The 16,133-nt window shown below is 47.6% G+C and overlaps 1 protein-coding gene across 1 annotated transcript; it reads left to right on the top strand.

Moving 5' to 3' along the window:
- Positions 1 to 503: 503 nt before the first annotated feature.
- On the top strand, positions 504 to 15,446 carry LOC143294111 (polypeptide N-acetylgalactosaminyltransferase 5-like). The gene is made up of 12 exons (XM_076605544.1): positions 504 to 693; positions 4,674 to 4,827; positions 5,724 to 5,893; positions 6,190 to 6,354; positions 7,245 to 7,449; positions 8,587 to 8,704; positions 9,737 to 9,922; positions 10,576 to 10,704; positions 12,138 to 12,245; positions 14,610 to 14,750; positions 15,340 to 15,350; positions 15,407 to 15,446. The coding sequence occupies exons 1-12, from the start codon at positions 504 to 506 to the stop codon at positions 15,444 to 15,446; spliced, it is 1,617 nt and encodes a 538-aa protein (XP_076461659.1).
- Positions 15,447 to 16,133: the final 687 nt, after the last annotated feature.

Below are 16,133 nucleotides of genomic sequence, written 5' to 3' on the forward strand. Positions count from 1 at the left end.
GCTGCTGCTTAAATCTCGAGCAGATTCAACTGCATCGCCACTGCAACAGCAGTTTTGTTTTCACTGATTGTTGTTTTTTGTTTTTGTTTTTACTTCCAAACTTCAATCAGTATCACCGAAATCGTTCGATCAACAGACGTATCAAAACACGTATGGCTCATTGGCCTTCGTACAGAGCCGTAACACCTCGGAGCTGAACAGAAAAACTAAGTAACTAATACTCATAACAATAGATAACCTCAGCAAAGCGGTTCAAAACGGTCATAATACTACTAATAATTATCATTATCAACATGCCCAGTCGTCGCGCTGTACACTTGTCATTGTTGGTCGGGACCGTGCTCTATCTGGTTATTGTTGCCCTGTTTCTCTTCTCGCCACGAACATCTGACAGTGGCCCAAATTCCCAACGGCACAACACACGCTTGACAACAACTGAATCAGGTCGCGGCGACGACGTGAACTTTCGCCTTGCACGAGTGGCACGTGCACTAGCCGGGAACATGACACTGCTGGGCCGCTTGGAACAGTCACTGTTCAGCGGGACAGCGAGGGAAACTGTGGAAGGACAAGTTCATAATGATGCTGCTGTCGTTGTTGCTGCTGCTGACACGGCCGTGAGCGACAAGCAGGGGAATAATAATGGCAGTGCCAGAGTGCTGCAGGAGACGTGGAACGACCCACAATCTCCAGGTGAGGGTGAGCTATATTGCAAGCTGAAATTCATTCAGTTTTTGTTCGGTTTTGTTTTTTGTTGTTTTTTCGGGAGCGACAAAGGGTGCTGGTGTTGCCATGGAGGGACGACCCACGATCCCCGAGTAAGACTGGCTTACAGGTTGATTTTCTATTTTTGTATCATGATTTCAAAGATACGCGCGCGCGCGCGCGCGCGCGCACACACACACACACACACACACACACACACACACACACACACACACACACACGTGTATGTGTGTGTGGTTCCTGTTCATGGTATGGGTCATTTCGCGTTGTCCTTAAATCCCAACTCATGATTAGAAAGGTAGCATATTGTTCACGTTACATGTCATTTCTCACATGTGTTTGCCGGCATTGCAAAACCACGAAATGTTTCGTTCAAATAGGGTCCCAAAATTTAGGGTACTAAAGTAGAAAATTATTAACTAGTTGTTTATAGTCCTTCATCTGATGATTTTTTTTTCTTATTTAGGGAGCTATTCATTTCTTCTTTGATGTAGAATAAACCATGGATTTGACGCTGAATGAAATTCTTAACACAAACACGGTGCATACACACACACACACACACACACACACACACACACACACACACACAGACACACACACACACACACACACACACACACACACACACACACAGAAACACACACACACGTGTATGTGTGTGTGGTTCCTGTTCATGGTATGGGTCATTTCGCGTTGTCCTTAAATCCCAACTCATGATTAGAAAGGTAGCATATTGTTCACGTTACATGTCATTTCTCACATGTGTTTGCCGGCATTGCAAAACGCACGAAATGTTTCGTTCAAATAGGGTCCCAAAATTTAGGGTACTAAGGTAGAAAATTATTAACTAGTTGTTTATATTCCTTCATCTGATGATTTTTTTTTCTTATTTAGGGAGCTATTCATTTCTTCTCTTTGATGCAGAATAAACCATGGATTTGACGCTGAATGAAATTCTTAACACACACATACACACACGGTGCACACACACACACACACACACACACACACACACACACACACACACAGAGGCTCACACACACGAACACACACGGTACATGTGCGCGCGCGCACACCCACCCACACAGTCACACACACACACACACACACACACACACACACACACACACACACACACACACGGTGCATGTGAACACGCGCGCTTGATTGAGCATGGACGTGGGATGTTGTGGGCGTGGAGCTCCACGATTTCTGTTAGTGTATTCATTTAATTAACTTAATTGATTCGAATTTCATCCGCGGAGTATTTTGAAAAGTGTAACGAGAAAGAAAAAAAAGAGAGAGAGACCCATATTCCTTCACAACTTGAATGATGGTAGGAGATGATGATTCAGGCCAACATGGCTGAGGCTTGTTACGATTTCCGAAAGTTTCAAAATGTCAGTAACATCGGCCGGTGAATAGCAAAACTCACTGACCACCTGTAGTAAAAAGGAGTGTGTGTGTAGGGGTAGGGGGGGTTTACAATCGTCCTCGCTGTATGCATTGCCTTCTACATTACATATTTCGAATTTCAGAACAAGTTCCCCATACATAATTCCCTCTCGAACAGCGAAACCTTCACAACACCAAGACCCCATGCAGTAGGTATTCTGAACAACTTGAAGCCAGTAAGTCGTTAGAATTCAACACAACCGCTATGCACATGACCTCCCCTCTCGCCCACCGCAGGAAAGGTACTGCAGTCAGCGCTTTCCCCCTGTGATAAAAACCCAAACTGTATCGTTCTGATCCTAGCACGGATGCGACAGCTTGTGCACAGCTGGAAACAAATCGGTCCAAAGCAAGCAGCCTGAGCTGGTTGAAACAGTGATCTTGTTTGAAAATGTCACAATAGAAATGCAACGAAATATAAAGGAAAATACACACTTTATAGTCAAGTCCTGGAAAGTGTACATAGATCTGCATGTAAGTCAAAACAAGCACTAAATATATGACGGATGTCCCTGCAGGCAGGAATTATAGGTATACGTTGCAGCCTGAATTATAAACAAAAGAAAGAATTGTAAGAACAAAACAGTGATGTTCAGTTCCCCCGAACTCCGGATGTTCACCTCATTGCCTATTCATACGACCTCTAACCTTACCAGTATTGCCGACAAATCATGGAAAACGAAAAGGGGGCGTGTGGTGGAGAGGGGAAAAAAACCGGATCATCAGTGCTAAAAAGAAGCGGAAATATGCATTCATTAACTCACTCAGTACAGCCAGTCCTCTCTTCTCTTCTACACAGACCCCTCGGATGTCCAGTTGGTGTCTGAATGACCCAACCTTTAGCTTCCGTCGTCAAAATTGTGGTATTCTTTGTCAACATTCACCTCTTCAGTATAAGAGCCTTCCGCTTGCAATATTTTGATGATGGTAACTGGGGTGAAACGCTGTTAACGTCGTCTCTTTCGCCGTTCGTATTGAGAGAGTTAACGTGACAGTGTTGATGTTGACTGTGTTCTGCAGCCATTGCGGGATTAGACCCCGATCCAGCACAGCCTCTCCCTATCCAAGACCGTCTCTGTGTGTGGCGAAGGGTCCCATCCTTTACCAGATGGTACTATAAACTGGGCAGCTCGTGAATCAGGGAGTAGCATGCCCTCCTAGAAGGCATTGTGCACAGGCCCATCTGCGAGTGCACACAACCCGGCACTTGCCCCAGCTTTGGGTCAGATAGTATGAGGGAAGGAAAACTGAAGGAAAACTTCGAGCTGGGTCCATGATATAACCCAAACCCCATGTGCTCCCAGGGCAGGCTTTTGAACCATAAGCTGAGGGCGAGGTAATCCCGACAGAAAACGGGGAGGGCTGAAGACAGAGGTATGTGGCCAGCATGCGTCCTCGAAAAGTATCAGTATCAGTATCAGTAGCTCAAGGAGGCGTCACTGCGTCAAAGGCGTCAAATCCATATACGCTACACCACATCTGCAAAGCAGATGCCTGACCAGCAGCGTAACCCAACGTGCTGCTTAGTCAGGCCTTGAGAAAAAAAAAGTAAATAAAAAAAAAATAAATACATAAAAATAGTACTACTACTACTAATATATTTATCAGGCACAAAATCTTGATGGTCAGGTCTAAGCGCACAAAAAAAACCAAAAAAACCCAAAAAACAGTGATGATAAATAAGCACTGAAATAAATGAAAAACATGCAGACACACATGCACACACACACGCACATGCATAACATATGCAACAAACATGCAGTTTCACAGACATGAAAGCACAATCAAATACACATAAACGTACATGAGCCCCAACACACACACATACACACTCACACATACACACACACACATTACCCTGCACCTCCCCCCCACCCGTCCCCCCCAACCTCCTCCACACACTCATTTCAAGGCTACGTATCGCAGCTTCCAAGGCACACACACACACATACACACACACACACACACACACACTCTTGTACAAGCACACACACGTACGCCCATATCCCCCAACCCCAACCCCACACACATATATACAAACCAAGCGCAGTGCCGCCTCCTTGAATAACTGAACTGAACTGAACGGAGGTATCACGTATTTATCCAAGAAGACGACTTCGTTCTGCTCAGAACTGGCTTTGGATGATATATAAGGCAGACAGTGTGGAGGTGGTGGCCTGGATGTAATATACCCAACTGTAGGAAGCGAGTGTCCATGAGTTCAAGTACCGTGTGTGGACCGGAATGTTTACTCCACCCCGCCGCCCCCCCTCTAGACCTTGAGTGGTGGTCTGGATGCTAGTTTTTCGGATGAGACGATATACCGTGATCACACGTACAGCATGCATTTACAAGCACAAGTAAAACCCATTGCAACATGCAGTGTGTCTGTGTCGTGTGTGTATGTGTGTATCTCTCTCTCTCTCTCATTCTCTCCATGTGCATATGTGTGTGCGTGTGTGTGTGTGTGTGTGTGTGTGTGTGGTCAGGGTACGGGGGTCGGGGTGTGGAGGTGGACAAGGCCGGGCTGGACAGGGCCCAACGGCAGCGGTACGAGGAGGGATACCGGCGGTTCCACGCCAACGTCTTCGTCAGTGACCTCATTCCCCTGAGGAGAACCATCCATGATGCGTTGGAACCAGAGTACGTGTGTTGTTGTTGGCGAGGGTGTGTGTAGAGGTGTGGGTGAGTGGTGGTGGTGTGTGTGTGTGTGCGTGTTTGTGGTGGTGGTGGTCGTGTGTGTGTGCGTGGTGGTGGTCGTGTGTGTGTGAGTGTTGGTAGTGGTGGTATGTGTGTGAGTGGTGGTGGTGGTGGTGTGTTTGAGTGGTGGTGGTGGTGGTGGTCATGTGTGTGTGAGTGTTGGTAGTGGTGGTATGTGTGTGAGTGTTGGTAGTGGTGGTATGTGTGTGAGTGGTGGTGGTGGTGGTGTGTTTGAGTGGTGGTGGTGAGGGTGAGTGGGTGGGGTGGGGGTTGCTAGTTTGTGTGCAGTAGGTCGAAGGTGTGTGTGTGTGTTACAATTAGCATATGTTGGTTAGTCAAATGTAAACATGGCTGTTGTTTTTTTTCTTGTCTGGTGTAAGTGAATATTCTGTTTCTCTTCGACTCTAGATTCATTGGAAACATACCCTCCCAACCCAACTGAGGCTTAACAGATACTTCCGATTTGCATAATATGAGAAAATGAGTAAATATACGGTTCTCACCAGTTTTAGGAGCGGGTACCCGTGTGTGCAGTGTATTTGGATCCGAGTCAGTCCGCAAGTGTTGACTCATCCAAGAAACTGAAACTGAAAGCAGGAATTGTGGCTTGTAGCCTACCGGTGTGAAAATGCTGCTTTTTTTAATTTTAACTGGCACACACACACACACACACACACACACACACACACACACACACACACATCGAGTTAAAAAAAAAAAAAAAAAAAAAAAAAAAAACTGGTTTGGATTCCCTAACTGGTACACCCATGTCAGTCTACTGCTTGGTTTTCTCTACTGACATGTATATTTTTAGATCTGTGGGTTGTCTCCCATATCAGGTGCCGAGCGAAGCGGTACTTCGTGGAGAGTTTGCCGAGGGCCGGGGTGGTGGTGGTGTTCCACAACGAGGCCTGGAGCATCCTGCTGAGGACGGTGCACAGCGTGCTGGGGGCCTCTCCCCCCGCCCTCCTCACGGAGCTCGTCCTCGTGGACGACGCTTCAGACATGGGTAAAGATGATAGTGGTGATGATGATGATGACCATAATGATAATTATTGTAATTATGACAGTTGCAGCAACAATAATGATAATAATAATAATAACTTTGTGTGTGATTTGTAGACATGACGCTATTCCCCCCCCCCACACACACACACACACACACTATGCGCATGCTGTTTCACACCATACTACCACTGGCACGCTGCACTTTGCTACATAACAAGACAGTTGCCGAGAATTGGAGGGGCTTTTCTGGAATAAACCTTGACCTGGACCATTGTTAGTTGTGCTGTGTGTCCACAGAGCACCTGGGCAGACCCCTGGAGGACTACGTGTCCCTGCTGGACAGGGTCAAGTTGGTCCGTCTGGCCAACCGATCCGGGCTGATGGCGGCCCGCATGGCGGGCTTTCATCACGTGACGGGTCACGTGGCCGCCTTCCTGGACTCCCACTGTGAAGTGCCTGAAGGTGGGAGGCTGTGTGTGTGTGTGTGTGTGTGTGTGTGTATGGACATAACTTTCGGTTTAACAAACACTCGTTTCAGATGGTGAGCGCCTCGGAAAGTATGATTTGGATTGTCGAAGAGGCCTCTGTCTATTTACTATCGAATTACACACACACACACACACACACACACACACACACACACACACACACACACAGATATATATATATATATATATATATATATATATATATATATATATATATATACACGCACACATTCACACACGCACGCATACATACACAGACACACACAGATATTCACACACATGTACATATATACAAAGTACTGGTACTTTCATATGTGCCCATAAAATGGTCAAAATGGGATATTAAAAAAAATCAAATCAAATAAATGAAATAAAATTTAACAAAAGGGGGAAAAGAGAGAGGGATGAGTGGAAAAGACCACCACGAATGTAACAGTAATCTATTTATTTATCTTTTTATTTTTATTTTTATTTTATTAAACACTGTTTAAATAATACATAATTACTAATAATAATCATATCATCATTGTATGTCTAAAATAATGTTAAACTTGAACACAAATGATTATTAACCCTTTCACTGCCAAGCTCGCATTTATGCAGCAGCTAGGAAGAGGACCCATGTCACTGAAGGGTGACCAGATCATGGGTCTGGTATCCATGAACCTCCTGCTCTTTATGTTCGGTGGTAGGATAGGCCATATCTTCTACACATCACAGGGGGAATCCCCAGCTATTCTTAGACACCATATTTTCTGTGTTTGTAGCGCAAGGGAATCTTTGCACTCTGAATTGACTGGCGGTGAAAGGGTTAAAAAGAAAAGAAAAGAAAAAGAAACAAAGTGTTTCTCTCCCTCCCTGCAGGCTGGCTGGAGCCCCTCCTGGCCCGCATCTCTGAGAACCAGCAAGTGGTGGCCGTGCCGGTGACGGACCACATCGACCTGCACACCTTCCGCTACCACCCGTCCCGCGGCCCCAACACCGCCAGGGGGGGCTTCGACCTGGACCTCTACTTCATGTGGATCCACCCTCAGAGCGGAGCGCGGCGCAGCGGGTTTGAACCCATAAGGTGGGTGTAGTGGTTAAAAGTTAAAGGTCCCAAAGTCTTTAATGAGCGACGATCGTTTGAGTGATTTCTTATCTACTGTGTCTTTTGGGCTCGGAGTCACGGATGTATATAGGTTCGTGGCTCGGAGTACTGTAGGAAGGCGGGGCCCAATCCTCTCCTCTTATTCCACCTACCCCTATTCACACCTGGGTGGAGTGAGGTAAAGTCGGAGTTAAAATGATTTAAACGATTTGTATAGGCTTGGAGTGTTTTAAACGATTTGATTGATTTCTTAACTTTAATTTTGCATTCGCATGAAGTGTTTTGCTTGGTTTGGTTTGGTTTTCTGTTGCTGGAGGTTTGAGGTGGTAATATTCTTTGATGTCTCCTCTTTTGCAACATCTCCACTGGCTCCCTGTCTCACACAGAATAAAATACAAGATCAGCATTCTATGTTATAAATGTATTCACAAATCTGCCCCTTCCTATCTCTTTGGCTGCCTTCACCTCTGCACTCCATCTCGCTCTCTACGATCGGCTTCGGATCCACTCTGTTTACGCATACCCAGATACAAACACTCGACTGCTGGTCGCCGTTCTTTCTCTGTCTCTGGACCTTGTAATTGGAATGAACTTCCTCTTTCGCTTCGTCAGGTTTCCACACTCAGCTCTTTCAAGTCTGGCCTTAAAACCCACCTCTTCCGAACATAGCCTCCCTTCCCTGCCTCTTCCTTGTCTTTAGCTTCTTTTTTTTTTCCAGTTTTAGAATTATGCATGCGTGTGAATGACTGGTGCGAAAGCGCTTTGATTTGTCTCTTTACAAGATTCAGCGCTATATAAATATAATAATTATTTATTATTATTCTAGTCTTGGTGGATGGATTTGAGAGTTTCTGGGATTATGTATAATAACTTACTTTAGTTTTTTTAAGTTTTTTAAATGAGGGGGGAGGGGATTATGAGGAGGGGGTGCGGGAGCGGGGAGGGTTGAGGGAGAGGGTAGGTGGTGTCCTCCTGTCTTCCAACTTTATGTCTCTTTACCTCCTGTCTCTTTCTCACTAAGTTTCAGTGTGTCCGTCTGTCTGTCTTTGTCTTTATGGAAAGTGTGCGTGCGTGCGTGTGATGCATGTATGTGTGTGTGTGTGTGTGTGTGTGCAGGAGCCCCACCCACCTAGGGTGCTGTTTCGCAGTGGCCAAGTCGACCTTCCAGAGACTGGGGCTGTACGACCCAGGCCTGAAGATCTGGGGCTGCGAGAACATGGAGTTGTCCTTCAAGGTGGGCAGGAACAGCTCTCGGGAGCATGTCTGTGTTCCCTCCCAGGTCTGTGTGTGTTCCCCCAGATCTGTGTGTGTTCCCCCAGGTCTATGTTCCCCCAGGTCTGTGTTCCCCCCCCCAGGTCTGTGTTTCCCCAGGTCTGTGTTCTCCCAGGTCTATGTTCCCCCAGGTCTGTGTTCTACCAGGTCTATGTTCCCCCAGGTCTGTGTTCTACCAGGCCTATGTTCTACCAGGTCTGTGTTCCCCTAGGTCTGTGTTCCCTCCAGGTCTATGTTCCCTCAGGTCTGTGTTCCCCCAGGTCTGTGTTCCCCCAGGTCTGTGTTCCCCCAGGTCTGTGTTCCCCCAGGTCTGTGTTCCCCCAGGTCTGTGTTCCCCTAGGTCTGTGTTCCCCTAGGTCTGTGTTCCCTCCAGCAGGTCTATGTTTCCCCAGGCCTGTGTTCTACCAGGTCTATGTTTCCCCAGGTCTGTGTTCCCCCAGGTCTATGTTCCCCTAGGTCTGTGTTCCCCCAGGTCTGTGTTCCCCCAGGTCTATGTTCCCTCATGTCTGTTCCCCAGGTCTGTGTTCCCCCAGGTCTGTGTTCCCCAGGTCTGTGTTCCCCCAGGTCTATGTTCCCTCATGTCTGTGTTCCCCCAGCTCTGTGTTCCCCCAGCTCTGTGTTCCCCCAGGTCTGTGTTCCCCCAGCTCTGTGTTCCCCCAGGTCTGTGTTCCCCCAGGTCTGCGTTTTCCCAGGTCTGTATTCCTCGTGGTCTATGTTCCACAGTTTTATGTCCCTTCAAATCTTATGTTCCCCCAGGTCTGTTCCTTTGACGGAGTATATGTTCCGCAAGGTCTCAGTGTGTTCCTTCAGGTATATTTTCCCAAACTGTCTGGGGATCTCCTTGTCTCCATCTGTCTGTACTGTCTGTTCGTCTGTGTGTCTTGTCTTCTCACTCCGCCATCCCATGTTGACGCAGTGGTTGTGTACTCACTTATCCCGATGTCCGTAAAAGGCTATGGGATCTTTAACCCTAACCTGGCCTCTCTCCGGACAGACGTGGATGTGTGGGGGCCGCGTGGAGATCATCCCCTGTTCGCACGTGGGTCACATGTTCCGCTACACCGCCCCCTACAGCTGGGGCCCTGACGGGGATGTGCTGACCAAAAACTGTCTGAGGGTGGCGGAGGTGTGGATGGACGAGTACAAGCTGTTCTACCATGACAGGATTTTCTACCGACAGGTGCTGTAGCTTCTGGCTGTCTTTCTGTGTGTGTGTGTGTGTGTGTGTGTGTGTGTGTTATATTCATTTGCTACGTGGTACAAAGAACAGAAGCACATTTAACAAACGATAGAAAGCAGACATTTACAACACAAAGAAAAAAATCCGTATGTTGACAACACAGTTGCATTAGAAACTGGTTCTAGCAAAAAGAAGTATCTAGTTGTCCTCCGTGATAGGATTTTTAAATATAATTTCTTTTAATATGTATTTATCTTATTGAACGAACACTAAACATAGGTATGCAACTAAACGTGTAAACAAACAAAATCCCATTCATGCACATTTCTTCGAACATGTGTTTTCGTTAAGAGCAGCGGACAATGCTGCTTCCTTTCATAGTCGACGGGTGTATGGGTTTTTCGTGTATGGGTTTTCCTGCTTTTCTTTGCGATGCATCCTATGGCATGCCAGTTTTGTGTTGTGTGTGGGCCAGTATGGGTGGAGTTGGGTAGTGGGGGGGTGGGGGGGGTAGAGAGTGAATGAATGAATCTGGACCTGTAACACGATTTCCTTGGGAGGAAGGGGGGGGGGGGTGCACACAGAACACATCAGTGACCTACATGCCACATGCACACAGAACACATCAGTGACCTACATGCACGTGCACCCAGGTGGAGTTTGGGGACGTGGCGGAGCGGAAGGCCCTGAGGAGGTCGTTAGGCTGCAGGTCCTTCCGGTGGTACCTGGACACTGTATATCCTGACCTCTACCTGCCCGTCCACAGCAAGGCCACGGGACAGGTGAGTGAGCCTCCGGTGTGCTGAGGCAAATTGGTGAGAGACCACCGGAAAAAAATAATACAAGTTAAGTCTTCCAGGAAACGGAGTATGCCTCCCTACATAGCTGGGGTAAAAAATTGTCATGCACGAAAAAAAGCCCATTCGTGTATACAAGTGAACGTGGGAGACGCAGCCCATGAACAAAGAAGAGGAGGAGGTTGAAGATGATGATGAAGATGAAGATACAAGTAAGTTCAAACTACTTCTTCTTCTTTCCGTTACACGACCAACATCGACTTGCCGATGACTCTGTCGTGGTTCATGCATGCTGGGTATTTTCGTGTCTCCATAACCCACCGAACACTGACATGGGTTACAGGATCTTTAACGTGCGTATTTGATCTTCTGCGTGCGTATACACACGAAGGGGGTTCAGGCACTAGCAGGTCTGCACATATGTTGACCTGGGAGATCGGAAAAATCTCCACCCTTTACCCACCAGGCACCGTTACCGTGATTCGAACCCGGGACCCTCAGATTGAAAGTCCAACGCTTAAACCACTTGGCTATTTGCGATCTCAGTGTGTAAAGGAAACTTTCTGCTGCGTGTCTCCAGAATCAGTCTTCACCATTGAATTTGACGGTCTGTTTGGTGTTGGCCCTTACATGCCACATGCCACAAAGGTTGCTGCTACAGTGTGCTGGTGGTGTTCATCCATGGTAGTGGTGGAGCTCAGAATGTTGTGCTGTGCATCCCTTTAGGACTCCTGAGGCCGGACTGGAAGGGGGAGGGTGGTGGCTGGGCAGCTCTGTGTGTTGGTGGTGTTCATCCATGGTAGTGGCGGAGCTCAGAATGTTGTGCTGTGCATCCCTTCAGGACTCCTGAGGCCGGACTGGAAGGGGGAGGGTGGTGGCTGGGCAGCTCTCTCCATACAGATTAGGATTCGCTGTGGGGGTGGGGGCGTCGGGGGTGGGAGGGGTTGTGTGTTGTGTGTGTGTGTCTGTGTGTGCGTGTGTGGGTGGGTGGTGGTGTAGGGGGGTGCGTGTGTGCGCGCGCGCGCGTGTGTGTGTGCGCACGTGTGTGTGTGCGGGCCTACGTTTCCAGTGTTTCCAGTTGAAAGTTAAGGTTTTAGGTTCCATAGAGAATTCATGTCCACTGTATTCAGCGCTCGTGTCTGTAGGAAGGCGGGGCCCAGTTTCTCTCCTTCCGCTGTTTTAACCTTCCTCAACCGATGTCAATGCTGGGTGGAGTGAGAAAAAATCGGAGTAAAGTGCCTTTCCCCAAGGACACAGCACCATGCCGAAACAGGGCCTGGAACCCTGATCACTGGTGAACACTGGCTGGGAAGTCCAATGCATATACGGTTCTTCCACTTGGCCTCCAAAACAAGACAAAAAAAAAGAAGTAAAACTGGTTGAAGACGATGACCTGTGGTGTTGTTTTTTTTACGCAGATACAGAACGGAGCCGCAGTGCCTTCGCGGTGTGTGGAGACAGCAGTGCATTACAAGAACAACACCCCCGTGTCTGCCAAGCCCTGCAACACTGCCGTGCTGATTCAGGTAAGTGAGCTGTAACACTGCCGTGCTGATTCAGGTCAGTGAGCTGCAACACTGCCGTGCTGATTCAGGTCAGTGAACTGCAACACTGCAGTGCTGATTCATGTCAGTGAGCTGTAACACTGCCGTGCTGATTCTGGTCAGTGAGCTGTAACACTGCAGTGCTGATTCATGTCAGTGAGCTGTAACACTGCCGTGCTGATTCAGGTCAGTGAACTGCAACACTGCAGTGCTGATTCATGTCAGTGAGCTGTAACACTGCAGTGCTGATATTCAGGTCAGTGAGCTGTACCACTGCAGTGCTGATATTCAGGTCAGTGAGCTGTAACACTGCCGTGCTGATTCATGTCAGTGAGCTGTAACTGCCATGCTGATTCAGGTCAGTGAGCTGTAACACTGCCACACTGATTCAGGTCAGTGAGCTGTAACACTGCCATACTGATCGAGGTCAGTGAGCTGTACCACTGCAGTGCTGATATTCAGGTCAGTGAGCTGTAACACTGCCGTGCTGATTCATGTCAGTGAGCTGTAACTGCCATGCTGATTCAGGTCAGTGAGCTGTAACACTGCCATGCTGATCCAGGTCAGTGAGCTGTAACACTGCCATACTGATCGAGGTCAGTGAGCTGTAACACTGCCATGCTGATCCAGGTCAGTGAGCTGTAACACTGCCGTGCTGATCGAGGTCAGTGATCTGTAACACTGCCATGCTGATTCAGGTCAGTGAGCTGTAACACTGCCATGCTGATCCAGGTCAGTGAGCTGTAACACTGCCGTGCTGATTCATGTCAGCTGTAACACTGCCATGCTGATTCAGGTCAGTGAGCTGTAACACTGCCGTGCTGATTCATGTCAGTGAGCTGTAACACTGCCGTGCTGATTCATGTCAGTGAGCTGTAACTGCCATGCTGATTCAGGTCAGTGAGCTGTAACACTGCCATGCTGATTCAGGTCAGTGAGCTGTAACACTGCCGTGCTGATTCATGTCAGTGAGCTGTAACACTGCCGTGCTGATTCAGGTCAGTGAGCTGTAACACTGCCATGCTGATTCAGGTCAGTGAGCTGTAACACTGCCGTGCTGATTCAGGTCAGTGAGCTGTAACACTGCCATGCTGATTCAGGTCAGTGAGCTGTAACACTGCAGTGCTGATTCAGGTCAGTGAACTGTAACACTGTCATGTTGATTGAGGTCAGTGAGCTGTAACACTGCAGTGCTGATCGAGGTCAGTGATCTGTAACACTGCCATGCTGATTCAGGTCAGTAAGCTGTAACACTGCCATGCTGATTTCGGTCAGTGATCTGTAACACTGCCGTGCTGATTCAGGTCAGTGATTTGTAACACTGCCGTGCTGATTCAGGTCAGTGATCTGTAACACTGCCGTGCTGATCGAGGTCAGTGAGCTGTAACTGCCATGCTGATTCAGGTCAGTGATCTGTAACACTGCCGTGCTGATCGAGGTCAGTGATCTGTAACACTGCCATGCTGATTCAGGTCAGTGAGCTGTAACACTGCCGTGTTGATCGAGGTCAGTGATCTGTAACACTGCTGTGTTGATCGACGTCAGTGATCTGTAACACTGCCGTGCTGATTCAGGTCAGTGAGCTGTAACACTGCCGTGTTGATCGAGGTCAGTGATCTGTAACACTGCTGTGTTGATCGACGTCAGTGATCTGTAACACTGCCGTGCTGATTCAGGTCAGTGAGCTGTAACACTGCCATGCTGATCCGGGTCAGTGAGCTGTAACACTGCAGTGCTGATCGAGGTCAGTGAGCTGTAACACTGCCATGCTGATTCAGGTCAGTGAGCTGTAACACTGCCATGCTGATCCAGCTCATTGAGCTGTAACACTGCCGTGCTGATCCGGGTCAGTGGTCAGCTGTCCGCCCTGGAGCCTGGCACGTGCAGTAGGCCTTTGTCGTTCCTTCTTTTTGTCTTTCGCAGCTTGTGAAATGTTGAGTTCTGAACTGTTGTTAAAATGTCCATGCACAGAGACACAGACACATAGACAGACGTAGACATACAGATACACACACACATGTCCGCGTGCGCGCGCTCACGCACGCACGCACGCACCGACACACGCACGCACGAACGCGCACACACACACATTTTAAATTTTCTGCATTATATATGATGTGTGCGTTCAGATTAGGGTGTTTTTTGTTGTTGTTGTAGTTTGTGTGTGTGTGTGTGTGTGTGTGTGTGTTTAAACCTCTGGCGAAACATCGACGGAATGAAGAACGTCAGAGGCATAATGATAATAATAATATTATTATTATAATTATATTATCATCATCATCATCATTGTCGTCATCATCATCACCACGACAGAGACCTAATCTCAGTGTCGCCTCACCATCACAGCACTTCACGCTGACGAAGGAGGATCAGATCCGGCGTGACGAGGGCTGTCTGGACGTGGACGTGGGAGTGGAGGGGAGGATGGTGGTGGTGGTGCGGCCCTGTCAGGACCTTGCCCACAGTCAGGGTTGGCGCTACCTGGAGGTGAGTGACATCAGTGTTAACCCCTCGAGTGCTAAGGACGTCTTCACTCGTCCACTAATGACAGTAAAAGTGTTTGCAACCTATCGCGCTAAAACTTGTCGCGGAAGCAAATCAAAACGTTTTCTCACCCAGCTTTTATGGTTCGGTTCGGTTCAGTTCAGTTACTCAAGGAGGCGTCACTGCGTTCAGACAAATCCGTATACGCGACACCACATCTGCAAAGCAGATGCCTGACCAGCAGCGTGACCCCAATGCGCTTTGTAAGGACCTTGAAGGAGAAATGAAATGAAGTGAGATAAGATACATAAATCAATAAGTAGATAAGTTTCACACAATGTATAGCTGTGAAACAACAGGATGAAAGACAAAGCTCAAAAACACATGCAGACAGAAGGTGGAGAAACTGGATGGAAAAGGGGGAGTGTTGGGGGGAGTTATTTCAGAAAATGGTAGGATTTCAAGACTAGACCCGAAAGAGTTTAGCGCAAGGTTTTGATGAAGCGAAAGAGGGAGATGGTTCCGTGTGGTTGACACTGTCATCAGTAAGGATGTATGGGTGGCATCAGATGTGTTCCGATTAATGTGTCAGTTGGGAGAACGGTGTGATTTGTCGATCCCTTTGTGTTTGTGTGTGTTGAATGTTGCTGCGTTTTCAGAGTGACGAGGTGGTGCACGTGCAGAGCGGGGGATGTCTGACCCTGGGTCAGGACGACACGACACTGACGGTGACGCCCTGCGAGGGGCAGCCCAGGCAGAGGTGGACATGGGACAGACGGTCACTGACACTGCCCGTGTAGACAGGGGGAAGGGCTGAAGGTCAGCAGGGGGGCTTCTGTGTGTTGTGTTGTGTTGTGTTACTGTGTTCTGTTTGTGTTGTGTTGTACTTTAGCGTTGTGTATTGTATTGTGTTGTGGTTTTTGTTGTATTGTGTTGGGTTGTATTTAAACATATTGCATCATGTTCTGATGTGTTGTGGTTGTGTTGCATTGTGTTATATTTTGTATTATATTTTGTTGTGTCATTGTGTTGTACTTTAGTGTAGCATATTGTATTGTGTTGTGGTTTTTGTTGTGTTGCATTGCAGTGTGTTGTGTTACTGTGTTGTGTTTTACTTTAGTGTAGCGTATTGTATTGTATTGTGCTGTGGTTTTTGTTGTATTGTATTGTGTTGTGTTGTATTTTGTTGTGGTTTTTGTTCTATTGTAGTTTTTTGTTGTGGTCGTGTTGTACGTTAGCATATTGTATTGTATTCTCTTGTGGTTTTTGTTGTGTTGTATTATTGTGTTGTGGTTGTCTTGTACTTACGCATATCGTATTGCTATGTTGTGGTTTTTGTGGAGTTGTGTTGTATTTTTTTGGTTGTGGTTGTCTGTATTGAGTAAA

Source organism: Babylonia areolata, chromosome 19 (assembly GCF_041734735.1).
Source record: "Babylonia areolata isolate BAREFJ2019XMU chromosome 19, ASM4173473v1, whole genome shotgun sequence".
Taxonomy (NCBI): Eukaryota; Metazoa; Mollusca; class Gastropoda; order Neogastropoda; family Buccinidae; genus Babylonia; species Babylonia areolata.